Source organism: Talpa europaea (assembly GCF_964194135.1).
Source record: "Talpa europaea genome assembly, chromosome: 9".
Classification (NCBI taxonomy): Eukaryota; Metazoa; Chordata; class Mammalia; order Eulipotyphla; family Talpidae; genus Talpa; species Talpa europaea.
Window position 1 is genome coordinate 14,544,295 of NC_140076.1, and position 16,098 is coordinate 14,560,392.

General features: G+C 43.3%; 1 protein-coding gene across 1 annotated transcript; it reads right to left on the reverse strand.

Moving 5' to 3' along the window:
- Positions 1–1,670: 1,670 nt before the first annotated feature.
- AUNIP (aurora kinase A and ninein interacting protein) lies at positions 1,671–15,779 on the reverse strand (the record flags this gene model as incomplete). Its single annotated transcript, XM_084243306.1, has 3 exons — positions 1,671–2,506; positions 4,235–4,376; positions 15,699–15,779. 3 exons carry the CDS (start codon positions 15,777–15,779, stop codon positions 1,671–1,673), a joined length of 1,059 nt encoding a protein of 352 aa, XP_084099432.1.
- Between the last annotated feature and the right edge of the window lie 319 nt (positions 15,780–16,098).

A 16,098-nucleotide genomic window follows, 5' to 3' on the forward strand; every position in this document is an offset into this window, starting at 1 on the left:
TTGTTACAGATAAATGTGTTGGTTGGAATGTTTCAGTCTAAAGGGTGAGATAGAAATTTCTGGTTTTTCCTTACCCCTGTGTGAAAATAGGTCCTAAATGAATGACTTCACTGCATTATATCCCGTAACTGGTCTCACCGGACACTTTGTGCTCAGCTATCACTCTCAGTGGCTTCCTTGCAGCAGGGCTGAAGGGAAGGGGCTATAACTGTTTTATGTACTTGTTCATAGGGCAGGGGAAATCTTACGCTGCTCCATCATAAGTTGACACCAATACCCAGCAATCACCCTCTTCCCCATCGACACCTAGGTGTAGAGGTCAGGCCACTGGACCAGCCGACACTAGGGCTGCTGGGAGGCCTGGCTATTTTTTTCTTAAATGTATTTTGTAATACTGTACAACCAAATCTACCCTCCAAGGCCCTGGGGCCTTATCAGTTCCACTCATTGAAAAAACTTTCTCTTTCATGGACTTTAGCTTAAGCCCAGCAGGAAAGAGAAACAGGGAGGGAAAGAGCATACCATCCTCCGGCCCTTGACTGCTGCTTTGGTTTTGGGCCAAGGTTTGTACCGACCACACCATGCATGACTCAGATGCCCTCAGGTCCCTTTCTCTACAGTATGTATCCTGTGTGTGTGGGTTGAAGCACTACCTGACATTAAAGAAAGCATTTGGAGAGATATGCATCTGCTGTGTCCATCTCTGAGTTGTCATCACCCAGTATATTCCGCCCCCAGGTATAAGACTGCTGTTAATTTAAAGTATACTAACTTCTACAAACAAGCTCCTGGTTTCCCTTTTCTTACAAGATCCTACCTTCAGAAGTGAAAACTTACCTAGGGAGCCTCTTGTCCATTTATGTAAAGATTTTGCCCTATGCTCTTAAAGCAGCTCCATCTTGTAACTTGAAAGCTTGTGTAATTACAGCCTCTTCCATACCACACCTGCACATGGGAAACTGCCACCTAGTGGTAGCCTATCCAGTAGAACAGGTCAAATTAGATTCATTTTCAGATTGGGTCCAAGACAATGATAAAGCATAGACTATTAAAATGCTTTTTCAAAAATAAAATTGGTAATGTTTTAATTACCATCAGAGCCAGCTTTGTAAACAGTCATTTATTTGGAGTCAGTTTGACAAAGGGAGTTCTCTCCAGCCTTGTAGAAGAGTGATCTATCTAGTCACACCTGGAGTGTCCATAGTTTTAGAGATGTTTAAACAGTATGACTTTAAAATAAAATCACCACCAAACCTCCCATCATCCTAACCTACCTCTCTGTGCTCTCTGCCCCCATGTATCAGGAGATTTGCTGCCTCACCCACAGCCACCAGGAGTGAGGCCCCCAGTTTACGTTGTGGGACTAAGATTCCAGTGTGAGATTAAAAACACATCCTTAAGAAACAATGCCCCAGTCTTTTTTTTTTTGCCCAATCTAAAGGGCAAAGAGGTGGCTCTGTGGAAACCGAGTAGTGGGCTCATTAGTGGAGAGGTAAGTACCTGTCCTGCCTCATTGCTCACCACCTACTTTGTTTCCGTGAAGAAAACACTCAACAATGACAGCTTCATCCCATGCCTCCCTCACCCACACTCTCCTACCCCAAGATACTTTCTTACGTCTGTCATTCCAAGGTGCTTTTAGAATCAAACCTTCATAAATACATTCCAACTTAGTGCCTAATGACTTGATTACCTTCAGAATCCTGGGTAAAGAGCAAATCCGGATGCAGATTTAACTGAGTGGACATATCCTGGCGTTGAGCCTGAAGTTTGTTAGGAAACTGTCCAAGGCCCTGATTCTGGATGTTAGTTACATCTTGGAAAGGAGCTCTAGAATTGTGAGCAATGACCCGCTGGCCCTGAGAATCCTCGGTGAAAAGCTGGCTCCAGCAGTCCTTATTGGTTTCACCGTCCCAGGTAAACACAGGGATGGGAGAAGGGCTTTGTTTCACCGAGTCTGTGTTTTTTCCACTCCAGGAATCCCTGTATGTTGGAAGAACAGGGGCCTGTCTGTTTTCTTTGATTGACACGTTTTCCAATTTAGTCCTGTCCAGAAGTTGATAGTCCTTGCACCCAAGAGGTTTAATATGTCTCTCCACACCCTGACAGTTCTTATTCTCATATCCATGAAGCCATTCCCTTTTCTGAGAAGAATGCTCTCCCTCATTTTGGTCCAGAGTACAAGAACTTTCCAAATCTTGGGTGATGGAACTAGCCAGTGAATCTTTACTTTCCCCAGCACAGACTGAGGTGTCAGACTGTAACAAAGACAGCACAGTCAAAAATGGGGTTCCCATTCTGTGGTGACCAGAAGCCTGGAGGGACTGAAGAGAAAGCCCAGCTTCCTGGATGTCTGCAGGGGTTGAAGTGGCTAAAGGGGGCGCCATGCAATCATCCCCTGTGCCCTTGATTGGATGAATTAGCGGATTTACAGCTTTCGAGCCTTCGTTGGTCTGACTCTCTATAAGAGATGAAATAGTCCTCTTGTCACCACCATTTGTTTTTCCTAGTAAAATAGACATAAACAAGTTATATTGTGCAGGACGACTGCCCTGAGCAGGATTTAGTTGGCTCTGAATTCAGTATCAGTACTATCACTACCTCCTGCAGGGGTCTCGGACTCTACACTCAGCTTATAGTTGATCTTTCCTGCTTTCAAGTTCTGTTTTTTCCTGAATGACCTTTCTAAAACAGATCTTATATTCCCTCCTCAAATATATGTACACTTTCTGTGATGTACCTAATAAAATCAAACGTGGTGTGCAATCAGACTGAGATCTATTTTCCCAGCTGAATTTTCTTATGTGGGGTTTGTTTTAATAAAGGGCACATAAGTTTTGCTTTTGTTGTTTGTTTATTATGGTTTCTGCTAAACAGTGACCCTGGCCAAATAGATACTCCTGAACATTACCTTTGAGAAACATGCTCAAAACAGTATTTCTGTAAGATCTCAAAGATGACATTAGCCACTCAACTCCAAGAAATCTTCTGGTAACAGTGTTAAGTTCCTACTCCCCAAACATTTCATGGGAAAAGGAGTAATGTCAGTCAGGATGCTATTATCCGACAATAACAGCAATAATAATTGTAATTTTTTTTAATTACTAGTGTTAGCCTGTTCATTTTATCAGGCATGAAATGGGTCCTATTCTGCCTGAAGGACAAACGACATGGAACTCCCACTCCCCTCTCCGTTACCACAAGCACCAATTATAAAGCTGAATGATTTCCTCTTTCCTTCTCCAACAAGAATTACATGACAGAACTGTTTTGTAAGAGTTCTCAACTTCGGATTCAAAGATAACAGCATATCCAGAATTTCTAAATAAAAGATGTGTCCATGTTCCCACAAGCAAAAGTCTTAAGTTTGTGTTTGGGGTGGGGTGGGTGCATTCTGAAGGTGTAAGCAAAGCAATCCTGGATATTGCACCAAGAGTTAAGAACTCTCCTGTCAGCACCCTCTAAGTAGCAGGAACGCTGCTCTGAGCAGGCAAGCCAAGAATTGCCAAAGTATGAGACACAAGCCAACTTTATGCCAACCTTTCAAGAATAAAGCATCTTTGAATCTTGATTAATCTGAGAAGTGTCATGGAGAAATATCAATTGTCAATCTTCATAGACTAGTCACTATAGCCAGGCCAAGACATATACCTAATTAATGGCAGGTCGGCTTCCCTACGCATCTCAATTTCCCAAGAATACCTTTTCTCACTGCTCAGGGAATACAGATAATATTAGACTGAGCAAAACAGACTGAGAAAATTATTGTAAAAGCACACACACACACACACACACACCCCTTGTCAAAAGGAATGATTTCTTGGGGCCCCGCTGGTGGTGCATGCAGTTAAGCAGCAGCACTATGAAGCTATCCACAGCCACCGCAGCAAGGCTTCAATTCCCCAGCCAGCCAGAGAGGTGACCCACATGGCGCAGCAGACCTCTCCTGACTCGCCCGCTGCTCCCCTCAGCAGTGTACTTCGGTGGATCTGCCTGTTCTGTTCCCCAATCTATCTCTGGTGAATCCTCTTACTCCCCACACCTCTGGCCTGTACCCCAGTTCCTGTATGGATAAACAAACCTTTAAAAAGGGAGGGGAATGACTTCTTGTATAATCTCTTCTAATAAGATAGCTAAGTTTAACACAACATACTAGTGTCACTTCTCATGTTCCACATTGAAAAAAAGGGCACTCCTTTTCGCTCCACAGAAGCTCCCAGAATGGTCACCATACCTGACTGCAAGGTGAAGAAGGAAGTAATGTTGGTCTGCCGAATGCCTGCAGATGGAGTTGTTCTTTGAGTAAAAGGAATCTTAGACTTTCTCTCTCCAGGAAACAGTGTTAGCATTTTGGTGCTTGGCTTGATTAAATGTGTCTGAGAGTGGGAGAGAAAAAGAATTAACAGAATCTCTTACTATCCAAACAGCTGCCAAACAGGAGCAATTCAATAAACACCAGTGACCCTCTCGGAGCCGCACTGGATCCTTTGGATTCCACACATACCCTGTTCTCTAGGGAGTGTGCTGTACACCATCTTTCACCATCTCCTTCCATAACAATGGCGCTTATTTTTCTCAGGCATCATGTATTCCAACTATAGCCCAATCTTTCTGCTGCCAGTGGAACGCAGTAAGACTGGCTAAACTACCAGGATTGTTGAGGAGCTTCAGGGATGGTGTTCCCGCACTCATACTGAAAGATAATGATTCTACACTAGCAGCAGTTGATATATTTTCAATAGTTTTCAAATAGCCATGTAGTGGCTAAGAGTAAGGCTCCAGCAGCACAGTCACACAACCTGATTCAAGCCCATCACAATTCTGCCACTGCCACGTATGTTTTAGCTGTGTGACCCTCTGCAAGGTGCTTGATCTGTGTCTCTCACATAGGGGACATTAACAGTATCCCATAGGGCATCTGCTGAAGATTTGGTGAGTTAATTCACATAAAAGGTTTGTTCAGTTCCTGGCACATGGACAGCATCAGTAACAGCTGGCTATTATTAAGAGAAGGAGCGATGAAATAGAACCAGTCTCACCACACTTTCCTTTCAGATCCTGTATACTTCAGACTGCGAACTGAAGACAGAGAAGTGTGGAAAGAGTCAGAGAAGTGTGGAAAGTGATTTTCGTCAACTAACTATAAATATAACCTCCTCCTTATTTAATGTGAATTGTTTTTATTTCCATTTGCTTGACTGGAATGCCTGAGAAGTAGGGAGAATAGGGTCACATTCAGTTCAATTTGGCTGTGAAAGCCAAAGAAATGAGATTTGCCAATATCATGCTGTAAGTTGGATACAGGCCTGACACTGAATCCTGATTACCAATTCTGGCCTAAATATGTGACTTCATTTTTACATTTAAAAGCTAAAATGTACTTTTAAATGGTTAAAAGAAAGAAACTATCTTGAATTCATATCATGACATGTAGCATTGGTATAGATTTTTCCCTTCCGTCATACAAAACTAGAAAACTGGTTAAGATACGTAAGAACTGACTTCAGACAGTAGACAAAGGTATTGCTTGGACTTTGATCCCTGAGAATAGGAAAACAAATGTGGTGACCAGCTGTCAGACCACATTGTATGGAGAGCATGCAGGGAGATCACTGCATTCTTGGTGACTGAGCAGAGGAAGAAGAGAATTTGGGGAAGCTGGGGTGGGCGGGAGTTACAGCACAGAGAACTACATCCAGAAATCTACATAGGGTTTCCTGCAGGATATTAGCGAATACTGGGCTACATATGTGTTAGGAGACACCAGGTGAAATCAGAAAAAGAAATCCCAGGAACTGTAAACAATTTCCAGAGCTCATACAAGAGAGACCTCTCAAATACCAACAGCATTCAGCAGAGTTCTCAGGCAGATCACTCCTGAGCAGTAGCGCTAAATCAGCTCTAGCGGGAAAGTTATTCCAAACCTGTCCTAACAAAGTTTAAAAGGAAGCACAGAAAGCAGCAAGCTGATTAGCAAGTAACTACATGCCAAAGCAAATTTCAATATTTTTTAAAGTTAAGAAAAAAATCCTAATACCCAACAATGTAGCACACATTCTGTTTTGTATGCTGTGAAAAATGACTATGTGAAGAAAGCAAGTAAACAGTCATAACTGGGGGGGCGGGGGCTGTCAGTTAATAGAACAGACCCAAAAGTGTCAGGGAGGACATAAATAGACAAAACTATAAAACTGTTACCATAAATATGCTCAAGGGATTAAAGGAAAATAATGACAGAAATGTGAGGTATGAAAAAATTCACTGGATGAACTTAATGTAAGATTAGACCCAGAAAAAATATATAGCCATAAACCTGAAGACAGAGCAACATAAACTATCCAAAATGATTTGTGGGATATCAAGTATACATATAATCACAATTCCAAAAAATAATGTGGAAGAGGACACAAATTATATTTGAAGAAATAATGACCAAAATTTTTCCAAATTTGATGAAAACTACAAACTAAGTCCTTTTTAAAAATGGTCAGTACAAGGTCTACCATTTCACTTCTTACAGTGTGACAATACCACTCCCCTCCCACTGCCTCCCATCAAGTGATGAGGTCTCTATTCCCTCTCCTTGAACTTGGGACGTGCACTGTGACTGCCTGATCATAAAGTACGAGGGAAGTAATACTACATGATTTCCAAAGCTAGGCCATAAAAATGCCATGCACTTCTGCTCTCCGGTACTCCTGCTAGTTGGTCACCATTGCTAAGAAGCTGTGGGGGCAGGATGGCCACAGTGCAGGTTTTCTGTGATCTGAGCAGACCAGGTAAAGGAGAGTTCTGGAGCCCTCGGTGGCTTTCTCAGGCTTTTATCGCGCTCTTACAGATAGTGCAGAGCAACCAGGTACAGGGCAGGTGGGGCGGGGCGGGGGGGGACACGCATGCAAGTGTTTACTCTGCTTTCTCTGGCATTCTTTCTCCCCTCTCTCTCCTGCCTCTGCTTCCCTTGGCAAATATCTCAATACTGAGCCATGGCCCACAGAAATAAAAACACAACTTATAACAATGTAACAAATGCAAGTGCCCCATCAGGCAGGGCAATCCTAGGCTGAGGGCAGAAAAGCCTGAAAATCACTTACCCTACAAAGCCAAGCAGGAACATGGCTCTCTAAATTTTACAGGAGACACATCCTAGATATGTGATATAATGTGAGCTGGTGTGTCCTGGAGGCAACTTCCAACAGGGATGCGGGTGCTAAGGCTTCCTCACACCAACAAGCAATTCTCAGGCTCTAAAAATTCAACTCAATTCTCACACTACTATCAGATTGCACAGGTTAAGGATTCAGTCTGACATGGCCCTCCACTTCAGAGAGGTCACAACTCCCAGGAAGTCCATGCTGATGACCAACCAGCAATAGATCAAAGGCTGCCTCCACTCCCTCCTCAGACTTCAGATGTTTGTACAAGCCCCAGATTACCATCTGTGCTTCTGACAGACTGGCTAGAAAGTCACTCAGAACTCAGGAAATCCATTTACTCACTAGATCACAATTTTTTTTTTTTTAACAAAGAATACAAATTAACAGCAGGATGGAAGAAATGCATAGAGGAAGGGGTAGGGGGGAGGTGAAGCGAGTCTGTGCCCTTTCCAGGTATGCCAATCTCCCCATATCGCCATGTGTTCAACAGGGTATCTCTCCAAAGTCCCTGCCTCTTGGGCTCTGACCACTGGCAGCTGAACTCCACCTCTTATCCTTTCCCATTCCAGGAACCAGAAGTGAGAATAACAGTCCCCTACTCTATTCCTATTGGTTTCCCTGGTAACCACCAAAAGTTACCTTCACTATCATAACAAAACAAATCTTTATCACTCACAAAGCTTAGGAAACACCAAAGAGAGCTGTGAGCCAAGAACTGTGGATGAAGACCAAACATGTGAGAAATATATTCTGGTCTTCTCGCTGATGACATGTATGTGTATGTTATCATTTCCTATAAATCAAATATGACAGTAGATGTGCTAACAATATTTGAGCAACTATATGCTAGCTAACTAAGAAATACAGTGATAAATAAAATAACTGTTTCTGCCCTGGTAAAGCTTACAGCTAAAGGAAAAAAAAAAAGAAAATTAATAAATAGCATTTAAATAAACACCATTATGCTAAAGTCCTATAAAGGTTTATTGGAAACTACAGATTATTAGTAATAGTAAGACTTTTATTAGCAAACATCTGGGAATAAAGATGAGGTATAGAATGAGGGCTAAGCATCCCAAAGGTCGGAGCTATGTCAAGAATGCTACTGTCCTAATTACAGCTAGCTCTCTTAGAAGAACCATGCTTCAAAATGAGTGTTCATCTCAGTGGAATGCAAAGACTCTACGTGAGAACAGGTCATCATACAAAGTCCTCTAGGTGATTACTGCTACCTCAAAATAAAAGCAGTTTCTGTGAGTACATTACACAGTGTAAGAAAGCTTGTTGAGTAGGCATAGGGGTTCCTACAGGACAAACTCCTTTGTAAGCCACACAGCATAGGTATTAACAATCCTTACCCTGAAATAATATCCCAAAGAATCTAACTTCAAGAACCTTAAAACGACTTTTTTTTTTAAAGATTTATTTATTGGGCCTCCCTGGTGGCGCAGCAGTTGAGCGCTGGGTTGCGAAGCTGCCCTCAGCCGGTTCGAGCCCTGGCTGCTCCCCGGCCACCGGGCGAGGGTCCCACATGATGCGCAGACCTCTCCTGCTGCCCGCTGCTCCCCTCAGCAGTGTACTTCGGTCCTTCTGCTTGCTCTGCTCTCCCCTCTGGCTCGGTGAATTCTCTCACCCTCCCGCGCTTCTGACTGTACCCAGTGCTTGTATAAATAAATAAATAAATCTTTAAAAAAAAAAAAAAAGATGTATTTATTTATACAAGCACTGGGTACAGTCAGAAGCGTGGGAGGGTGAGAGAATTCACCAGAGCCAGAGCGGGGAGCAGAGCAGGCAGAAGGACCGAAGTACACTGCTGAGGGGAGCAGCGGGCAGCAGGAGAGGTCTGCGCGCCATGTGGGACCCTCCTCGGGTGGCCGGGGAGCATGTGGGGATCGAAGCAGCGCTGCAGAGGCTGCGGGCAGCTTCGCAACCCAGCGCTCAACTACAGTGCCACTGGGGAGGTCTGAGAACCTTAAAACGACTTTAAGGTGACAAGTGAAGAAGTCACACTGGCTTCTCAGTTTTGGACTTGCACCAGGGACTTGGGGAACTATGGAACGAGGCACATGGAGTTGAAACATAGAAACACGTGAATAACTGTGGGTGAGAGACCTGTGGGGAGGCTGTCAATGACAGTCTTTACCTTGATTTGTACTTTGACTTTGCTCCTCTTGTCCCAGATTTGCCTCTTCTGCCTCTTCCTATGGTTCACTCCCAGAAGGTGCCTCAGACTTGCAGCAAGCTTTTAGGCCTCAGTGGCCCTGGTTTGAGCCAACCCTATTTGGCTGGGCATCTTCCCATGAATGGGGGATGGGTAACTTTGGGTGCTTAACAGGAAAACTATTATTCACTCTTTTCTTCTCTTTTTATGCACATTATCCTATTAAAGTTCTTTCACACTTAAAAAAAAAAAAAAACAAACCCTAAAAACCCTCAAAACCAAAGAATCTCTAGTCCTTTGCTATACCACATTCATGGTCCCACCACATTTTCTTCTTTCAGAAAGTGGAAGGAGGAATTGGCTTCCTACAACTATGGAGTTCCTACTATTCTTACTATCACTAGGATCCCCTGTGACATGTCCAACTTTTTTTCTGCTGCAAGTTACTCCAAATGTGTAACTCTTTCATATACTCCACAACTCTACCATCAAAGCAGATCTGGGATCATATATGTCACCTGCTTACTACTGGAAAATGTTTTCGTGCTTCCATGGCATTTAAATTCCTCCCTGGTGGTTAAGTCTCAGCACTATGAAGCTATTCACAGCCACTGCAGCACAAGTTAGATCCCCTTTGATCCCCGGCCAGGGAGCTAACCCATATGGCGCAGAAGACCTCTCCTGTCTCACCTGCTGCTCCCCTCAGCAGTGTATTTCAGTAGATCCGCCTGTTCTGCTCCCCACTGTCTCTAGTGAGTCCTCTCACCCTCTCGCACCTCTGGCCTATACCCAAGCTCTTGTATGCATCTATAAATAAATCTTAAAAAAATAAATTCTGCTTAGCCCTCATTCCATACCTCTTCTGATAATTTATCTATAAATTTGTCTTAAACTCCTGCTTTCAAAACAATTTAATTCCCTCTATGATTAGTATGGTCTTCAAGTCTAGTACATAATTTGACCCAACTTCTTTTTTTCATAATGGTCATTCTGGCCTTGTGTATGAAGTTTCATTTTCCATATATACTGGCACAGCACAGAAAAACATGATTGTGAGTATGTAACTATTTTGCCATACTATCTCTTTCTTTATGCTTCCCAGGGCCCATACTCATCAACTCCCATTTCTAGAGTCACTCACAGCATCTTCACCAAGTCACCACTTATTCCTTAGTCTCTCACGGCATCGATAACACTTTGGACAAACACCATTTCTAATCGTCACTATCATGCTTCACTGAGTGAGACTGAAAAGAGGATGATACCTAAAAAAGGAGGCATTTGAGAACAGTTTAAGGAGTCTAACCAAAAGATGTCATCATCATCTCCAACAAGTCAGCTCTGTTGAGCTAGTAACAAAGTATTTTCATTGAAAACTTGCTTCAAACTCTCTAAACCAGCAAAACAAGCAATACACTATCTTAGTTAGTTTAGAATGTCATAAACTCTTGCCTAGTCTTAGATTACTGTAATAGTCTCTTAACTAGTCAAGCACCCTTTGCTACACCCAACATCTAGATTAATCTTAAAGCACAGCTGTGATCACACCATCTTGCACAAAACCTGTCAACAGTTTCTGTTACCTATCGCATAAAGTGTAGACTCTCGATTATATCTCATTGATATAATTCCAGTTTACCTTTTCGTTCATTGCCCAAAAAACCCTTCACATAACATAATACTTAGCTACATGCTGTATTATGGCTACCACCATTCTCTCCTCTGCCTCACACAGAAGGGTCTTTAATCACACCCAATCCTCAAATGCTACATATACTTCAGCTTAGTTCTAAGACCTTCTGATTCCCAGTCAGATGTGACTTTTTTCTAAATTGAATGTTGATTACTCGGCATTTCAAGGCTTAACCTACAAAATCCTGAGATCAACATTTGATTTACATACTTTATTTTCTATCCTCCACAAAACTAGCTTAATACATGTAGTAGATCCTCAATTCAACAAATATTTTAGGAAGGTGGACAGACAGAAAGGATACATTGTTTGTTTTATACTTATTCTGTTTTATACTATACTTAAGAGGCTAGGATCCAACCTGTGCTACAGAGGCTGCAGACAGCTTCACAGCGCTGCACTCAACTGCCTGCGCCACCAGGGAGGCCCAAAATGCAAATAACTTTAAAAGAGGAAAAACTCTAACTAGACCAAAGCCTTGGCTTAAAAAAAGTATTTACTGGGGCCTCCCTGGTGGCACAGGCAGTTGAGCGCAGCGTTGTGAAGCTGTCCACAGCCTCTGCAGTGCCAGTTCAATCCCCATCTGCCTCGGAGCAACCTACATGGTGAGCAGACCTCTCCTGTCTCGCCCGCTGCTCCCCTCAGCAGTGTATTTCATCAGTCCACCTGTTCTGTTCCCCATTCTGTCTCTGGTGAATCCTGTCACCCTCCTGCACATCTGGCCTGTACCCTAGTTCTTGTATAAATAAATCTTTAAAAACGTATTTACTGAGTGCCTACTATGTTTTTTTTTTTTTTTTAAGATTTATTTATTTATTCATACAAGCACTGGGTACAGTCAGAAGCACGGGAGGGTGAGAGAATTCACCAGAGCCAGAGCGGAGAGCAGAACAGGCAGAGTGACGAAATATACTGCTGAGGGGAGCAGCGGGTGGCAGGAGAGGTCTGCGGAGTGCCTACTATGTTTAAGACACTGTTTAAAGGACTGCCTGATGGAACTTTCATGCTAATAGGGGAAGATGATAACAAGTAAATATACAGTATATATAGTATATCACTAAGAATAGGTGGTTAGAGAGTATTGGAAATAGGGGATAAAGGGAAGGTGTTTTAATGTAACTATGCCAAGGACTCAATGACAAGCTGATATTTGACCAAATGAAGGAACAGACCCATGTGGCCATCTAACCACTATGTATTTCAGCACAGAGGTACAAAAGTTCCAAGTAGAAGTGTACTTGGCTTGAAGGCCAGAATGGTGGAGGCAGAGTGGGACAGAGAAAAAAGGAGTAAGTGAAGTCTAAAATGTGTGAGGGTATTCTTGGCCAGATCACACCTTGGGCCTTAATAGGATCTTGTTCTTACCGGAATATAGGAAAACCAGATGGCTTTAAACTTAATACTGAATGAGGGCCCCTCTAGCTCAGGTAGCAGTGATAAAAAATGAGTTCTGAATACATGTGAAGGCAGGGTCCAGAAGATTTGTTGATGGGATGTTAGTAAAAATGCAGAATGTCAGAGCTGACATCCAGTAGTCTGCCAAGGCTGGCTCAGAAACCACCGACGACTCAGTCAGAATTGCTGGTATCTTTGCATTCCCATCTCCCTATCAGTTATTACATCTACTTCTCCTTTTCTCTACATATTTCAAAGTTAAGGGACTAAAGAAAATACTCAGGGAACCACAGTTTTAAACAAGTATCTTTGGGAACAAAAATGAGGAGGAAACTGTGGTTGACTATGGTCACAAGATTCAGGCTTCCAGAAATCAAGAGAAAGGCAAGGATCTGGAGAGAACGCTGGAGGATCCTGGAGAGAGGATTCCTGCCACTCTAGATCAACAGGACAAATGTTTTCATCTTAACCCCATTAAAGAAAATCGTGTCATCTGGGGTGCCAGAGTTACACACACAGAGGCAAGTACTGGCTCTCCTCTTCCCCACAGGACATCATTCCCTTTCTTTCTCCTGAACTCTTCCTAGCTCTCGTTCACTCCTCTTCTTTTTTTAAATTAAGCTGGTACACAGGTTTCCCACCTACCCCCATACCATTCAAGAATGTATACTAAAGGTATAAAAGGGTTATACCCAATTCAGGGAGTAATAAATTAGCCATTGCACATTTTGGTCATTGTTGATAAATACGTATATTTCCCTAAGCCAAATAAATTAACCTTGCTCCGTATATTAAAAGCCACCATTCTGAAAGTGCTACGATAAAATTCATACTTTTTGTACACTAATTCACAAACTAGAGAACAAAGACATCCCAAGGAAGCAAGATAACTTTAAATTGTTGATTTAGCAGTTCACTTAACACAAAATACTAAGGCTGACTCAGATCCTCTCTCAAAATTCCTGCTTTGTAGAAAACAAGTTTGATTCCTCAAGTGCCCCAAATTTTAATTTGCTAAACAATGTTATGTTTCATGGTCTTAATTTTAAAAACAAACACATTCTTTGAACTGATTCCCTGTGGAATCAGATGAATTAGAAATTCATCCCACAGATGATACATTTGCACATGTGCAAAATGATGTGTATAAAATTCTTCATTGTAGAGTGCTTTTTGATAGCAAAAGACTAGGGACAATTGTTCAAGAAAGAACTTCACACACATACATAAACATGTGCACACACACCAAGGAAAGGCCATGTGAGCACACAAGAAGGCATCTCTCTGCAAGCCAGAAAGACAACCTTCATCAGAACCCAACTACACTGGCTCTCTAGTCTTGGACTTCCAGTCTCCAGAACTGTAAGAAAATTAATTCTATTGTTTAAGCCTCTGTTGATGGTACTTTGTTACAGCAGCCCACAGAGTAAAACACTATTTCATGTAGTAGAATACAATATATCTTTTAAAAGAACAAATCAGCTCTATGTGATGCAAGTTGCAGAACAGTGTATCTAGGAATATGCTACTGTTCATAAGAAAGAACAGATATACAAATTTGCTTACAGATGAGTAGAATCTCTCCAAGGATACAGGAGAAAGTTGTGGCCTCTGAAATGGGGAAGGGTGGGGTCAGAAATACCATGGAGATATTTCACTGGGTAGCCTACACATTTAAAATCATGTACCACATGAATGCATTACATACACCAAAATATGTTCACATTAAAAAAAATATTTATTTTAAGGCTAAAACTGTTTAATGTGTACAGGTTTTACTCTAGAGTGATAGAAATATTTTGAAACCAGACAGAGGTAATAGCTCCACAATACTGTAAATGTATTAAATACCACTGAATTGTTCACTTAAAATGGTTAATTTTGTTAACTTCATCTCAAATTAAAAAAAAAAATTTAAAGGAGTGGGTTTTTTTTCCCCCAAAAAAATGACTTTACTTACAAGATGCTTTTTGAGTCAATTGTTCTGTTCAACATCTTGTAGCTTCTACAGAAAAGATTCTCACTCATGGTTTAGATTAGATTAACCATATTATCTTTAGACTATTGTGCTAACTGTTCAAGTTCACCACACCCTTCCAATCTCAAATTCTTTTCTACCTGCTCAGTTAAATCTTCCTTAGTAACCCTGAGTCATAAGCATCTCTCTAGCCTCTCATATCACATTTCCCTTGGGAACTCTCACCTGGTCACATTCTACCTTATAATAGTTAAAAGCATCAGCCTCTAGTTAATGTCTTAATCTAAGGCTCACTTTTATCACCTATAAAAGAGATAATGAAACACTACCTACTTTGCTGCATTTCTGTAAGGACCTGCCATTGATAAGCCATATGATGCCTCAGCAAAGTACCTGACACATGGCAAACACTCAACAAATGTTACTTATTGTCATTATTATCTAGTATACATGTCTTTTTTCTTCCAAAAGATTGTAAGCAACTTGAGAGCAAGAATCTTGCCCTTATATGTTTTGGGCCTCAGTTCTTATTCGGAAATTGTGTATTACCATACCCATTGTGCCCATCTGCCATACAGAGTTGAACCAAAAAACCAATCTGAAACAGCACAATGCATGGCATAAAATGCCCACTGAAACATTAAGGACTATCACCCCATGCTTTTGTTCCCTTGTACTAACTAACAGAGAAGCTTGCATATGGGACACACATGGGTGCGATTTCCAGCCCTTCCTAATTGGGTGAACCTGGGCTACTTCTTAAAATTTCCGCATCCCGCGTGAGGGTGCTGCAGCGAGGCACGCTGCTAAATACTTAATAAAGGATCCGCCTCCCGGCGGGTGCTCCTTTAAGGATTAGGCCAGTTCGCCCTCCCAGCTCTTCTATTTCCCCGCTCAAGTTACAGGCTCCAGGCAGGTCAACAGCCGCAGGCTCAGGATGAGAATTTCCCACAAGACTGCACACGCGCCCCTCTCCTAAAAGCTTCAGCCTCTTCCCCGACGTCTTGCAAGGACGCCGAGCTCCGGAGCGGTCGGCTTGACTGAACTTCTCGGAGCTCATTTTCTCCCACCGTCGCCCCCATACCTGGAAACCCAGGTGTCCCAGTCTCCCCGCGTCCCTCCACAGCCTGCCTGCCGCCCCCGTTTTCTCTCCACCCGTCCCAAGCCTCATTTTTCATCCTTCTTCAGACACCAATTCCCAACGCTGTTGCCTTCTCGGCCCCCGACTTCACCTCCACCACCCCGGGTCCCCTCAAGCTCCTCCCTTCTCCCGCCGCCCGCGCCCTCCCTCGCCCCTCACGCGTTCCAACGCCCCACCTGTACTTTCCGCCTCTTCAGCGCCGCTGCGTCCAGCCACACGCCGCACGCCTCCTCCTCCTCCTGGCCTGTGCGCCTCATGTCCCCCGAGGTGACCGAGCCACCCGGGGCGCGACACCCAGCTCCTCAGAGACGCGCCCCAGTCGCCTTCGCCGACGTTCGAACCGCGCGCCAGCGCTGGGGGCGGAGCTGCGCCTTAGCGCGCAGGCGCAGACCCCGCCCCTAGCGTCACCGCCGCGCCGGCCCAAGCCCCGCCCCTTTCCCTAAGCCCCGCCCGCGGCGTTGGGGACCGGGGTCCGGCTGCCAGGTGCGCGGAGCACCTTTCCCGCGCGTTCTTCCTGATCTCCTGGTTCCAGCGTTGTAGTTCGGAATCGGCGCCGTGTGGACGCGTTCGTGACAC